Source organism: Gobius niger (genome assembly GCF_951799975.1).
Source record: "Gobius niger genome assembly, chromosome: 6".
Classification (NCBI taxonomy): Eukaryota; Metazoa; Chordata; class Actinopteri; order Gobiiformes; family Gobiidae; genus Gobius; species Gobius niger.
The window spans coordinates 18,909,504-18,923,645 of NC_136857.1; the positions used below are offsets into that span (position 1 = coordinate 18,909,504).

The following is a 14,142-nucleotide window of genomic DNA, read 5'->3' on the forward strand; positions in this document are numbered from 1 at the left end:
AGACGCTTGACCGTTGAGTTGAAACCTTAATAACCTTAAAGGTGCACTTTGCAACTTTTCACGTAAAAAAAATAAAAATAAAAGAATACGTATTTGACCTTTCAGTGACCCAGCGGATGCTTGGGTGTGTAGCATGGCGCTGTTACTTGGCCTGTGGGACGCTCCAAGATCAATTGCTTTTTTAGGTTGTCGCTGCTGATTGACCAGTATCCATGGTTACATATACATTCCATTCCGAAAACTTGCCAGAAATTCGAAAAAAAAATAACGAAAATAAAATTGATCATAGGAGCCACCGGGATGGAAAGCAAAAGCGCCAAGCTAACCGCCCATACAGCCGCTGGGTCACTGAAAGGTCAAATACGCGTGCACTTTTAAAACTCTTTTCTTGTTTTAATCTGAATTATGTTAATCTCTTTGTAAATATGATTGTATAACTAGTGTATTGTTGTACAGAAGGAGCCGGCGCGGTACATTTGGCACTACCAGTACCTGACGTGGCCGGACCATGGCGTCCCGAACGAACCTGGGGGAGTGCTGTGGTTCCTGGAGGAGGTCAACCGCACACAGAGCACATTGCCCTCCGCGGGGCCCATTGTGGTGCACTGCAGGTAATGTTGTTTCATTTAAATACATACCCCACTTTGTCACAAACATGTAGCACGAGCAGCACAGTAATAGCAGGGCAATGGAACTCAACGAAACATGGACACACATCTATTTTATTTTACGGGTATGTAACTAGTTGCAATTCAAATCCAATAAAGACTACAATAAGATACCAGGAAACATGGTTTGTATTTTCTTGTTAAAGCAGTACTAAGTAACGTGTTTACCTTAATAAATCCTTTTCGTAGTCCCTGTGGGGGTAATACAAGTGTTTATGGGATGATTGGAGGGTCATTCATCTTCCCCTGGTGTCTCTGGACAGAAAACCATGTTTGCAACTTGTCTGCCACCGGTCCGGAGAAAGCAATACACACTAATGGAATCACGAAGAAGAAGCTAACATGCTAACGGGCAAAGCTAACTGCGGGCTAACGTCACTTTAAACAATATTTACAGCCAACTTTGAGTGAAAAAAATATTTTCCATTGTATAATTGGATGCCCTTTCCTGTCAGCGTAGTATTTACTCTCCAAGACAATTAAGAAGTTAAAAAATCTTGCTGCGACACCTGCAGTTGCGCTTATGGCCTCTAGGGGGAAGAGTTACTTAGTACTGCTTAATAATAATAGTTTTAAAAATTTGCAAATTGTATTTTTCCAGTTTCATAGTATACAAAATACATTCACCATGCTATCTGTGTTTTATCTGTGTTGTAAAATAAACTAAAAAGTGCGGCCACATACATTTTAAAACCAGCATTTACATAATCTCATCGATTACAGGGAACAATAGTACAAAATTTCTATTTTAATAGGCTGCGTTCACGTAGTTTCGAATTGAGATGGAGCAGCTGCAAATTCCACACTGGTAACTATGGTGACTGTCAAAATACAGACTTCTAGACTTAGTTGATTGCTTACTTCTCTGTCATTTCTAGACCAATTCACATAAAACAACATTCTAATAAAGGTGTCCAAAAGTGGTCGCAAAATTCAAAAACATGTGTGTGATGATGGTGGCCAGTAGAAAGGACTTTCAGCAGGTTTGTGAATCCAATCACTCTCCCCATGATCCTAATGATTTCAATTGCACATCTTCTCTCCTGTTTGCTGCCCCCTGTCAATGCCAGCCTATTACCTTTGCCTCTCAATCATCCACCTATCAAGACATTTCTATAAATGCACTTTCTTTCCCTTTCTCACCATGTCAGCTAATACATGCAGCAGCCCCCTTCCACCACACCTCGATAGCAGGAGCAGAAGCCTCTCCTCATATCAGCTTCTCACGTCATTCTCATTACAGTGCTCACATCTCTCACATTCTGGGTCTGAATGTGACATTTTATGCAATGAATAAGCTGTTTATTCAGCCTTATCGAGTGGCCAACTTCCTGTTAAATTGTCATTCACAGTTGCATTAGAATAGTTTTTGTTCTCTGTCTTCGCAGTGCAGGCATCGGCCGGACCGGTACGATTATCGTCATTGACATCCTCATTGACATCATTAACCGTCAAGGTAGGACGTCCTGAGTGAAAGCGGCTGGATTGATGTTTCCATGTGAGACCTTTGTGTCCATTAAATACCCCTTTGTGTTTGTCCCAGGGCTGGACTGTGACATCGACGTCCCAAAGACCATCCAGTGGGTGCGTCAGCAGAGGTCCGGGATGGTCCAAACCGAGGCCCAGTACAAGTTCATCTACATGGCAGTGCAGCAGTATATTGACACAGCACAGAAGAGGCTGGAGGAGGAGCAGGTAGGAGAGATCATTAAAACTGTGGCTATGAAACAAATAGAGGTCTGAGGGGCAGGGAAACATTATTGACATTTTTAAAAGTTTGCATCATTTTGCTTAATGTGTATACAAGCGCTACACATTAATGTTGTCTGCTTGATGAATTAGTTGCGCTAATTTTGATCTGTCCAAGAAAAGATACACCCCAACTAAGTTTATAGAAATACACAAAGTAGCGACAGGACAACATACTATTGAATGCTATTAGTACAAAACTGTCTTTTTCATAACAATAATAGTCTTCCATCTGACATTACACGAAACAGGTAAAATTACCATATATAAATCTAAATTTATTTCAAACAAATGAAATCATATTTTCTTTCACTTACCATGCATCGAATCTCTGTATGCGAGTGATTTTAATTCGATTTTTAAGTGTAATCGTTCATTTAGTTGAACTTTTGTTCCTGCTAATGGGTGACACTTTCAGCTCAAGATTTAAATCGATATTTCTTCCATTTCTCCTGTTGTTGTAATTTGCAGAGGAATAAATTGAAGGAGAGGGAGTACTCCAACATCAAATATGGTCACATGACTAACTCCAGGTCCAAGAGCAACATGGCCTCCTCACGATCATCTTCAGTGTAAGTTACATCCAAAGTTTCCCCATGAATACAACAATTCACACATGAAGCTGTTTGCTTTAGGCCAAACCATCCATCGTTGTGTCTGTGTTTGCTTTGTGCTTTGTTTCAGCCTGACAAATGATGATGCATCCAGTGTGTATGAGAACATCAACTTCAAGACTCCTCAGACGTCTTTCAGCAGTAACACCAGGAGGTAGAACCACGAGGATAAATGTCACATGTTGTGCCTCTGTAAGTTTCCTAAAATCAGTGTAGTGCAATGGATTGGACTGTTCTGTCCTTAGTGTCTTTGTTTTGAGTCCTGACTATTTGCTGAATGGCTTTTCTCGCTCCTCACCTCCTTTCACCCTGCGCTTTCCAGTCAAATAAAGCCCAATGCAATACAAGCTAAATCTACTTTATTTGATTGTAGACTGGTAGTTGGTTTCATTAAAGCTAGCACTTAAATCTGTTTTGAACTGCAGTGTGGGTGGTGTTGGGCTGCGGGTGTTTTTAAAAAAAAGGCTAAAGCTGAACGAGATTCTTTGTTTAGGCATAAAGTGTTGTATTGAACACTGAAATTACAGGTCATGGTACATCGGAGCTAACACATTTGTCATTTTCTTAGTTCATAAATTGTAAAAACACCAATTGAAGGCACAAACTTTACGTAATGTCAAACAAGCTTTCTCTGTTTAAGTCTTTGTAACTCATGATTTGTCCTTGTTTGTATTCCAGAGGTGCTGCTTTGTGGTCCCTGGGATGGACCCTGTGTCTGCACTCCCAGTCGGGTTCAGGAGAGGCGGTTTTAAACTTTCACCTGACCTCTTGGTGACCTTTGACCTCTGTTGGACATTGGACAGGGCTCTCCAGCACACTGCTTCATGCCCTTTCTCAGGCCTCTCCTCTGTCCCACATAAAGTGCCTTGTCCAGGGATGCCTGTGTATTCTTTGGAGCCTGAGCTGAACTGGACTAAGCTGTCTGTCCCCTCTCTCAGCACTTTGTTTGGACGTGAACCCAGGACTGATGTGTCTGCGTGTCCAGCTGTGGGGCTTAGTGACTCTGAGCTCTAAGATTACCCACAGCAGGTCCTGACACCTCCAGCACTTAAGCCATTCTGCTCTCCCCAAACTTGGGGTTGAAGTGAAAGAGTCCAGCAGTATTCTGAGGTCTGACTGGACATCTGAGCTCTTCTTGATGGCCACATAAATTCTTTTTATATTACTATATTTGTCCACTGTCAAGTCTGTTATTTTTTGTGTTTAAATTAATATTTTGTTAGAATTCAAGTTTTAACTCAAGGACGAACTTAATTCACTGCAGGTTTTGACTTATGGCTGTGTGCATATTTGTTCTGTTTCAGTATACTCTATATACTGCAGTGGAAAGAAACAGACAACTCTTTTGACCCTACTCTATAGACACAAAAAACAAAGATGTAGCTCTCAACACATTGACAGGATAGAGCAGTGAAACAGGTTCAATTTTACCCTTTAATAGACAAATAGACATGCGCCATATTGATAACCTACAACTAATGGTTAATTGTAAATATGGGCATGTGATATTACAACATACATAAATACCACCAAATTGTGTACTGTAAGACCCAAGCAGTTGTGCAGTGTGTTGTAATTCCTGAATGGGACATGGTGTGGAGTGTGTAGTCCTGAGCTTGTCTCTGATAATCAGTCGGTCTGAAGCACTTGGACATCTGTCCGAGATGGTCAAAGGAGACGAGGGACACTGCACGATTACTGTGAGCCAGATGGCTGTCTGCCCAGATTGAAGAATAGATTTGTCTCCAAAAAGTAATTTAGAAGATGGCCATAATCCAGCCCCGATGATGCCGTGGAGAGTAGGCCACGTCACTGATGTGATAATGAGCCTGGAGCTGAGCCCTGGGCTCACACAGACTCTGGGCTATTTTTAGAGTCTGTTCTGAAATATCCACAAACATGAAAATGTTGGCAAGCTGATAGGACTTTTCCTTTTCCTTCAAGGTGTATTCAGGTTTTCACACACTAATGCAATCTGATGTGATGAGAACAGATATATTGTTAACGTCCTGTTTTAATATTTAAGTACTTTTTGATGTAACCAACAAACCACTTGAATGAACATCCATACCGACTGTACTTGAAGCACTGAAAGCAGTGGGATGTCTTGATCTTATTTATTCAGGCCAATGGTGTGTTTTAAATCCCCCAGACGGTTATGCTCAAAACAGAAGCACCAATATCCTGTTGATATTTATCCCTCAGGCTGTAAAAAGTATCACGGACCTTGCTTTGAGTTCCACTGCGCATGTAAAATTAACCGTGAAATATTTTTTGTCAAATATAAAACAATGGCATTCAATTTAAGACTTTCTTGTGCATGAACTTCTACAGCTTTCTGCAAGAAAGCTGATGAGCTGCTATGCTTTGATGAAACATAAACACATAAAAACCTCTTCGATCCCCACATACCTCCCGCTGCTCTCTCCCCTTTAAGACAGTTACTGTGTTGTTTTGAAGTTTTCTGAAATTAAGTGTACTGCTGGCTGTGTAAAAGTGTGCAGAATCCTGCTGTTTTTCCTTGGACTGTGATTTGTGCGATGAATGAGAACTCTTTTATTGTTTTGGGAGTGTATTGTATTTCTCTGTGTTTTGTCGTGGTGAAATGTCAATACTTGAAACTGCATTCTGCCTGGCCTCAGGTTGCGTGGATGTGAACTGACGGTTGCAGTGCACTAAAGCTGTGTGTGTTTTATAAATTTGTGTTCAGGGCTGGACATTGCAAAGAATAGTCCGTTAATCTGCATGGAGTTACTTGGTGAGGAACTTTAAAGACTTGCCAAACCCTAATAAAAAACGAAAACTGCCTTTGTGTATTTGTCCTGCTATCCATCGCAAGTTATTTTGTGAGCATATATATATATATATATATATATATATATATAGTGAAGTCACTGGCGGGGGAGAAACCAGAGCTTGTGCAGGAGGTTGAGAGGTACCGGCAAGATATAGTTGGGCTCACCTCTATGCACGCTTGGGCTCCGGAACCAAACTCCTAGAGACAGGTTGGACGCTCTACATTTCTGCCATTGCCCATTGGTTAGGGTTAAGGGCTGTCGTGTATTACGGCCTTTTGGGAGCGTCTGGCTGAACACTCTGCCATCAGCGTCTTCAACTCCCACCCAGCCTGAGGGAGGTTGGAGACATGGAGTCTCAGTGGACCATATTCTCCTCCATTGTCAATGCGGCCGGTCGTAGCTATCAGTGCTTCACTAATACTGTTTAAAGTGCAGGTGGGAAGCTGCTGACCTCGGCTGGGGATGTTGGCCAAGCCAACGTGGTTTAAAAGCTAAGAGTGTGAATGAGATCCGAGTAACTTATATCTCTAGATGTTGTAGAAGCTAGATTGCTGTCTTATCTGACACATCTGCAACAGACGACTGCACGTCTTCTCACAGCGTGGGGATGCACCGAGAGTATGTTGTTTGAGCCCCTGTAGCAAGGGATGTCCGTTCCCTGTTTGCCACAGGATCTTCTACTGGTGTTGGGCCCCCTCTACCAAGGGATGTCTGTTCCCTGTATGCCACGGGATCAACAGCTGTCAGATGGGACAGAGCTTTTTGAGTTTCATCGATAATGGGGCTCTGTCTGGAGAAAACCAGGAACCACTAATCCCCTGGCAAATACCATCACCACAGCATGGTGGTGGATGTTTTTCAGCGCCAGGAACTCTTGAGACAAAGCATGTTAACAATAGGCCTAATTGACCTTTCGCAAAAGCCCTGCCCACTTAGTTACTGTTGCTACGCCCGTCAAACTTTCTGATGCTGCTGCTAAAGTGACTAGTATTAGTGACTCTAATTGAAGCAATAAATGCGCGATATCCTCCAGATCGAGGCAAAAGGCTGCTACAGTATGCAGCAGAGGGAGATATTCAAGATATTAACTATCCCATGAAGGATAAAGGACTATTGACACTACAGCAAACAGACAGGTCTCCAGCAAAGTCAAAGAAACCTTATGATCTCGTCCTTAAATGCAACAGAGCAGCCTTGTGGACCAGTCATGCTCTTGCACTGCCTAGTAAGCACCTCTGACGTGTTTAGTATGTTTAAAATTAGGAACATTTCTCCGGTGCGCAAAAGTTAGCTAAGTAAGGATTAAACAACGAGGAGCCGTGCATTAGACGGTTATAATGCACGACGCGGAGTCAAGAACACCACGACGCTAAACCTACAGGTGCCACAATGACAATCAGCTACAGTCAGTTATCAGGACTGAGACAAAATACACAGTACTTTTATCAGGGAGACAAAAACATGTGAGACTGTAGGCTTGTAAAAGTTCACCGCCGCAGTTAAAGTTACAGCCCCACTGCCAGTTTGTGTAACGTTGTGTGACTGTCAGTAGCTAGATATTAGCATGCTAAGGTGTTAGCCTAGTGGCCCCAGTCTTACCTTACCACAGACATATGCTTGTTTATTTTGGAGAAATTTATCTGGGCGGTGGCCGTCCACATTGTATGATCCATTGTAGGCAGTGTTCAGGTTGTGTTTTCGGCTTTGTGAAGAAAAATAACTGGACTCCCGTAGATACACTCTTGCGGTACCTAGTGTCTGATTTACATCCTCCATAGGCAGATGCTTCACCATTTTGCTTCTTCTTCTTTGTCTGGTGGGTCTGGTGGGGTAGAAGTAAAAAAAAAAACTAAAAGTGCATTTGCTCAGTGCTCATTGCTGGTATGTCCCATTGTTTTGCATTGGAGGCCTGTGGCTTGACGGACCTGGCTTCATAGTAACGGTTGCTAGGATGTCTGATTGGACAATATCTGTTTTGGGGCGTGGTTTTGCGAAAGCTCGGAATAGTGATGTCAAAACGGCTACGAATTTTCCGATTTCTGGCACATTCCATAATGACAAAAGAAATGGAGATTTTACAATATAAAATAGGCTATTGGACTGATTGTTCATGAAAAAGCTTTTTGATGAACCAGACATGACTCAGCAGCTAAAGAAGTTGTTCCGCGGCTACTACCACTTACATTGCCACTATTCTATGGACAATGATGGCTAGTTTCCCTTAGACAGTAAAATTCAAATTTACAACATTGCATCCAAACTAACTCTAAATTGCAAGAAATGCTAAAGCTGTTACAAGTTTATCATTAAATTCAATCTATTTGATTAAAAAAACAAAAACACTGCAAAAGCACAAAACACAATTTGTAACAATAAATTTCAACGTTTTGACAGTCAGCGTGTTTTGTAATGCTAGTTTTGGTCACTAGAGGACTCCAGACTATAACCCTTATCTGACAGTCCAGCAGCTACTGGACAGCGTGACTGTTAGTTCTAAAGTAAGATAAGATAAGATAAAATAAGATGATACTTTATTGATCTCACAGATGGAGAAATTGCATGCATTAATTTCTACCTCTTATAAATGCAAATGCACCAGCAAGCTTATAAAATCATTTGCGGCTCTTTGCTGGAGAGGGTATCATTTCGGCTGTCCAATCTGTGACATCCTCCTCACTACTTTGGACGAAACTTACTGTTAGTTCAGCAAACGGGCGAACAGTCGATACTGTATGTCTCTGGGTCATGAGGCAGATATTAACAAGCTGGTCAGCTCAGATAGGCCTATGTGAACAACAGGTAACCTACAGTATACGGAACACCCATCCAGCCACTGCTGGCTTTGGATAGCATAGGTCGGCGTGGGCACTTGTACCTTGGCCATCTTTACGCATCCCCACGCAGTGCGGAATCTGAAAAGTGTGTCCAGTACGCGAGCGCTATGTCCACAAAACACACATTTGAGCACACATACACCTGGGATCACCATGCGTAAACAGCACGTCACATGCAGAGCACACGAAGTGATTGTGAAGCAGAGTGAAAGTCAGATGTCGATCGCTGGTCAATTGCTTTTGGAACTTTGGCCTATGTTTTAGCCAAGGTTATAGCCTCTAAGTACTAACACTAGCAACTAATCCTTCACCTTTCATGGGGTCAACTGTTCGATCTCTGTGCAGTTAGTGAACTAGAGCTTCAGCAGCATTAGCACAATTCGACCGTACTAACCCAGAGGAAGGGGAAGTGACATCACCAACATCTTCTTTAAGGTCTTTGGCAGGCAAACAAAAGCGCATGTCCAAATAAAGACATTTAAGGAGAGAAAAAATAAAAATCCAGATGAGCCATCACATTTCCCTTTCGTGTTATTTTATCTCAACAGCAGTTTCATAAAGCTACAGTATGCAAATTAGCCATGTTGGTTAAGTTTCTACTAAATGAATGAGCACAAAAGCACAAACTGCCTTCATTTAAGCGGTTTTCTGATAATTATATTAAATAAATAAATAAGAGAGAGAGCCCGTGGTCGTTGGGGCACTCGGGGCATAATAATAATAATAATAATACGCTTTATTTATAATGTGCTTTACATCTGGAAAAAAAAAACAGATCCCAAAGTGCTACAGATAAAAGCAGCAATAAACAGATCACAGGAGCACTAAGAAAATGCTTTAAGAAATAAAGTCTTCAGCTTATTTTTAAATACCTCTAGAGATTGTGGCGCCCCCAAGTGGTTAGGGAGGGTATTCCACAGTTGAGGCGCACCCACCTGGAAAGCCCTATCTCCCATGGTATGGAGTTTAGACATGGGGACCTGAAGTTGGTGGCTGCCAGAAGAGCGGAGGCGTCGTGATGGTGTGTGGGCACTGATCAGTTCTTTGAGGTACACTGGTGCGCAGCCATAGACACGCTGATCTGGAGACTTTAAATATCCCCATTGTGTAATTTAAACCGATAATTCATAATGAATATGGCAATACATTCCAATAGACAGATGTGCAAATAAATGACCTATATCATTACTTTACGACCTGCAGTAGCCTATCAAATTTGATTTCTTGAATTTCCAACACAATTTTGACTCTACATTTTACATTTTAAAATCTGAGATAATTTCAAGTACCCCCGCTAAGTGCTCAAGTACCCCCAGGTGTCCCCCTTGGTTGGGGAAGCTTTTCTTACCTTAAAATCTTGAATCCTATAAGCAAGGGCTTGACATTACTGTTGCCCGTCAGGTGCAATGATAAAATTGTATTTTTAATAATAATAACAACAACAACAGTAATAATGATTGTGATAATAATTATAATAATGATTATAGTTATCATTGTAGTTATGGTTATAATATTTCTGATGTACTGATGCTTAACAATAATAATAGCCATAAACTCAAGCCCCGCTTACCTTTACAAATGAAAACACTGTATGTATTATGTAGGCAGTCTGCTAATCTTTCCCCTTTCCCATTTTCATTATTTTTGTGTGGTGTGTATAAGTTTGTATATTTTTATGTTTGTTTAGTGTTTGTCAAAAATAAAATAAAATTTGTATATATATATATATACACATATAAAAATCTTGCAAAAATGCCGGCAGACATTTTAGATGTCTCAATTGTTTCACTCTGGGGGGCATGAATTACTGATCCCTGGTGCATGGACCTCTGCATTACAAGTACATATACATCAGATTTTAGAGAAGAAAAAAAAATCACGCTGATCATACAGGCCTCAGAAATCCATGTATCAAATATGATACAAATAGGGTTCTGTTTGTAACTTCACGCAGCTTTAAATGCAAAAACATACAGTATAAACAAAGTAGAAAATATAATCCCAATTCCATAGACTAAACATTGATATTTTTCACTTTATTTTGTAAACAAAGTCAAATCAAATACAAAATCTTTGTAAGCTGTAATATAAACATTTGATTTTGCACATTACTATTTTCAGACGGATTTCCAGGCAGCAGCCGGTACAGTTCACATTTCATCTATAAATGTCATTAAAAAGTCACAGCAAATGATGACATTCATTTTTTTTTTGGCCAAGACCACGACTGACCACAGCTGTTGATGAATGTATGCAAGAAATGTGTGTTCATGCCTCAGTATTGGACCTTGTGATGGTGACAAAAAGAAAAAAGTCCTTATATGCTTTAGTCTTGAGACTTATTGGTGCTCAGTGGAAAGTAATCACTGTTCTGTGCATAGGAACACATTATGTACATGTAATACAAGTATGAAAAGGCCACAATGTTGACAGCCCTATCTCATAAGGCAAATGGATAAAGAGATGATAGTCCCTCACTTGAGCCCCCCCTGTTTTGTGAAAAGGGTCGTGGTAGTGGTGGTGGTGGGGGGGACCGGTGTTCCTTCGTCCCGTAAGCAGCGCATATTCCCTGTGGTAAAAACACATTGCAGTGGCCATAGCACTATTATCACTAACAAGACCATTAAGAATATGAACAACACCATCCGCTTCCAGTCCCCAAATCGACTTAAAACCCCATTTGGCCTGGTCTGAGTCACGGGGCTCACCGACTTAGTCCCCCCAATGTCAATGCAAATACAAAACGCAGTGGGGCTGTCTGGCGTCTCTGAATCGCTTCTCCTATAGCAAAGTTTCTGTCCTTCCATCCAAACTGGCTCTTCGTTCTGCTGGTGAGCAGGTAGGATGTTCATAACTTCGCGGCTAGTGGCCAAAGCTGGGGGTCCTGCTGCAGTTAGCGCAGTGGGATGGCGGCAAAAAGGGCACGAAAGATAGGCGCTACCTCCGGCATCACCGTGGTCCACCGATACAGCCATCAGACGGGACAGACACTCCAAGCAAAAGGTATGGGTGCAGTCGAGAAGTTTGGGCGTCTTGAAAACGTTGTCATAACTGTTGTAGCAAATAGAGCATTCAGGAAGACTGGATATGGAGATCTTCTGCTGCAAAGGTCCCGCGTCTTCCATGGGGCCGACCGGCACATGCCACACTTGGGGAGTTTCATCCATGTTGAAGGTCTTGTAACAAACTTCAAATGAACCTAAAACACAAAGACAGGCATGCATTTCTAATACTGGCATGAACTTTAAACCGTCCTTACGTCCACTCCCTGCACCCACAATGTCCTCAAATAATGTTGTAATGGCAGGAACGTGCTTCTTCGTATTGTTGATTGTCAATAATGAATCAGAGGGGGCATAGATGGGGCAGCAGGACGGAATGTCAATGTGTCGGGAGTGTCCATAATGTGATAAAGTGCCAATATAGAACAATGTCATTTGTAAAAAACAAGAAATGGTTTAAGTCTACACATAATGGTTAACAGGTATGGCTGGCCTGTTACTAGCTACGAGAGAAAAGATGAGAGTCACAAGGGTAGTGCTTATTGTGGAGCATGTCGCAATACAATGGAGGTCAAAGCTTGTATATAAATGTCTTCCATCAGTTTTATCAACTTTTACAACGTTACAAAATGAATTCCTTCTTTCCAAACTTTGTCCAGCCCAGCATGCCCTGTAATGCTAATTCTGGTCACAAGAGGACTCTATACTACTAACCATGTCTGACAGTCTGACCGTTTTTAGGCAAAGCACATTCAAAACAGCATTCATGGCCAATGTGAAGTTAATGCTGATATCAAAGTTACTTAAAGCAAGTCAAAAGGGTTTGCATTTCTTTCTTTCTTTCTTTCTTTCTTTCTTTCTTTCTTTCTTTCTTTCTTTCTTTCTTTCTTTCTTTCTTTCTTTCTTTCTCTCTTTTTTTTTTTACCTGCAATTAACCAAGTGAATAATTGACTTGTTTTGTTGTTTCCTGATGTCGCGCATGCTGTGACCCAAATTCTATTCTCTTTTTCAGTTGCATGATTTGCACAGTTTAATTGCACTGTTTAAAAGACAGTATACACGATTATCTATCAAGCTGTCTTTTGCATCGCCTCAATTCTGTCTATATTGACCTTTGATGATGACCTTTGATCGAAGGCTGCGGGTCAGGGGAGCGATGCTATGCGAAGTATGCAAGTGATGGAATGGGATTCAAATATCCCTCAAACCCCCCATGCCTCGGGCTCACTCCAGCATTGCCTCAATAATAGGCATAAGGCGTCGTCATATGTGGCTGCTTGTGTTACAATTTACTTATTAGTGCTGTGAAGGACACATTGTGCCTATGGCCAGAGCACAGGTGTTCCCTTCCCTCTGCCCTCTAGGTCACTTCAGCCCGATACTTGCTTCGGCACAAAGTGGCTGCTTGTTTGGCGCCTAATCGCTCCATCTACCCTTGAAATTCCTGCTGCTGTTTCTGCCTGCTCGGGGCTCTCTGCTCAATTCAACATGCAATATTAGCACGAGGACACATTCTTTCCCCATAATTACAGCCACCTTATCGGGTTTTGAAGACTCTTCTTGACCTGCGTGTGTGAGCTCTTAATCGTCCAGAAATCTGGGGTCGTATAGGTTTTCCAAGTCGCCACCTGGATTGGGTTGAAGACTTTGAAAATCTGTACTACTTTTCTTGACCACTAACTAACCCTCACTCTACGTCACTGAGGAATCGTTACTGGAGTCTGAAGGAATACACATACTATATACTGTGAATAACCTCATATTGAAAATGTGTTTTAATTAGTTTTTTTTTTTAATAGGTTTGTAAAGCCCTTTATCACCTTTGTTTTGTTGGTGAGCACACATATTTTGTTGATATACTGTATTTGAAATTTATCTTAAACTTCTTAATCTTGTGGAGTATTTAGTCAAACGGTCATGAACTAATAATGGCTTTAATAGTAATAGTGGGTCAGTGAGAGTATATCTAAACTGGGAGTAAAAATGCACTTATTCAGCTAGCATGACTATCATATCAATGTCACTCTTATAGGTTGCTGTTTTATCAGCCTATTTCCTTCAGTTGAACTTGTTTGGTGGAAAACCTGGAGAACTGGTTCCCTAATGTCCCTTCTGCCTCCCCGTATAGGTTAGAGAGGTCATGTTTGCTGATAAGACTGATGAAATTCAAAGTATTTAAGGGACAATGTTTACTACAGCCTCAAGATGTTTTAGCTGCTCTGGCCAGTTGAGCCCTGGCCACACCAATCGACAACAATCAGTTACTCGTCGCGATAGAGACCAAACCGCCAGTGACTCCAACGGCCAGACTAATTATTAACTGATATCCATTAACCTTTTTTTTTTTTTTTTTTTACTTCAGACCTGCCTTAGATGACGATGATTTTTAGGTCCATTAAACTAATGAATAGCTCAATTTGTAGCAACGTTTGCATCAGGAATGTGTTGGTTGAGTTCACTTTCTTGGTTATTTTCTC

General features: G+C 41.4%; 2 protein-coding genes across 2 annotated transcripts in view; one reads left to right on the forward strand and one right to left on the reverse strand.

Moving 5' to 3' along the window:
- Nucleotides 1–5,834, forward strand: part of ptpn11b (protein tyrosine phosphatase non-receptor type 11b) — a 33,496-nt gene extending 27,662 nt beyond the window's left edge. Inside the window, exons 11-16 of the mRNA XM_079558432.1 lie at nt 457–611; nt 2,057–2,124; nt 2,212–2,363; nt 2,889–2,989; nt 3,102–3,227; nt 3,712–5,834. Of these exons, the coding sequence (XP_079414558.1) occupies nt 457–611; nt 2,057–2,124; nt 2,212–2,363; nt 2,889–2,989; nt 3,102–3,189 (564 nt within the window). The 3' untranslated portion in view covers nt 3,190–3,227; nt 3,712–5,834. The remainder of the gene's footprint in view (nt 1–456; nt 612–2,056; nt 2,125–2,211; nt 2,364–2,888; nt 2,990–3,101; nt 3,228–3,711) is intronic.
- A 5,303-nt stretch (nt 5,835–11,137) lies between these two features.
- Nucleotides 11,138–11,830, reverse strand: rnf223 (ring finger protein 223; the record flags this gene model as incomplete). Its single annotated transcript, XM_079558694.1, has 1 exon — nt 11,138–11,830. The coding sequence occupies one exon, from the start codon at nt 11,828–11,830 to the stop codon at nt 11,138–11,140; it is 693 nt and encodes a 230-aa protein (XP_079414820.1).
- Nucleotides 11,831–14,142: the final 2,312 nt, after the last annotated feature.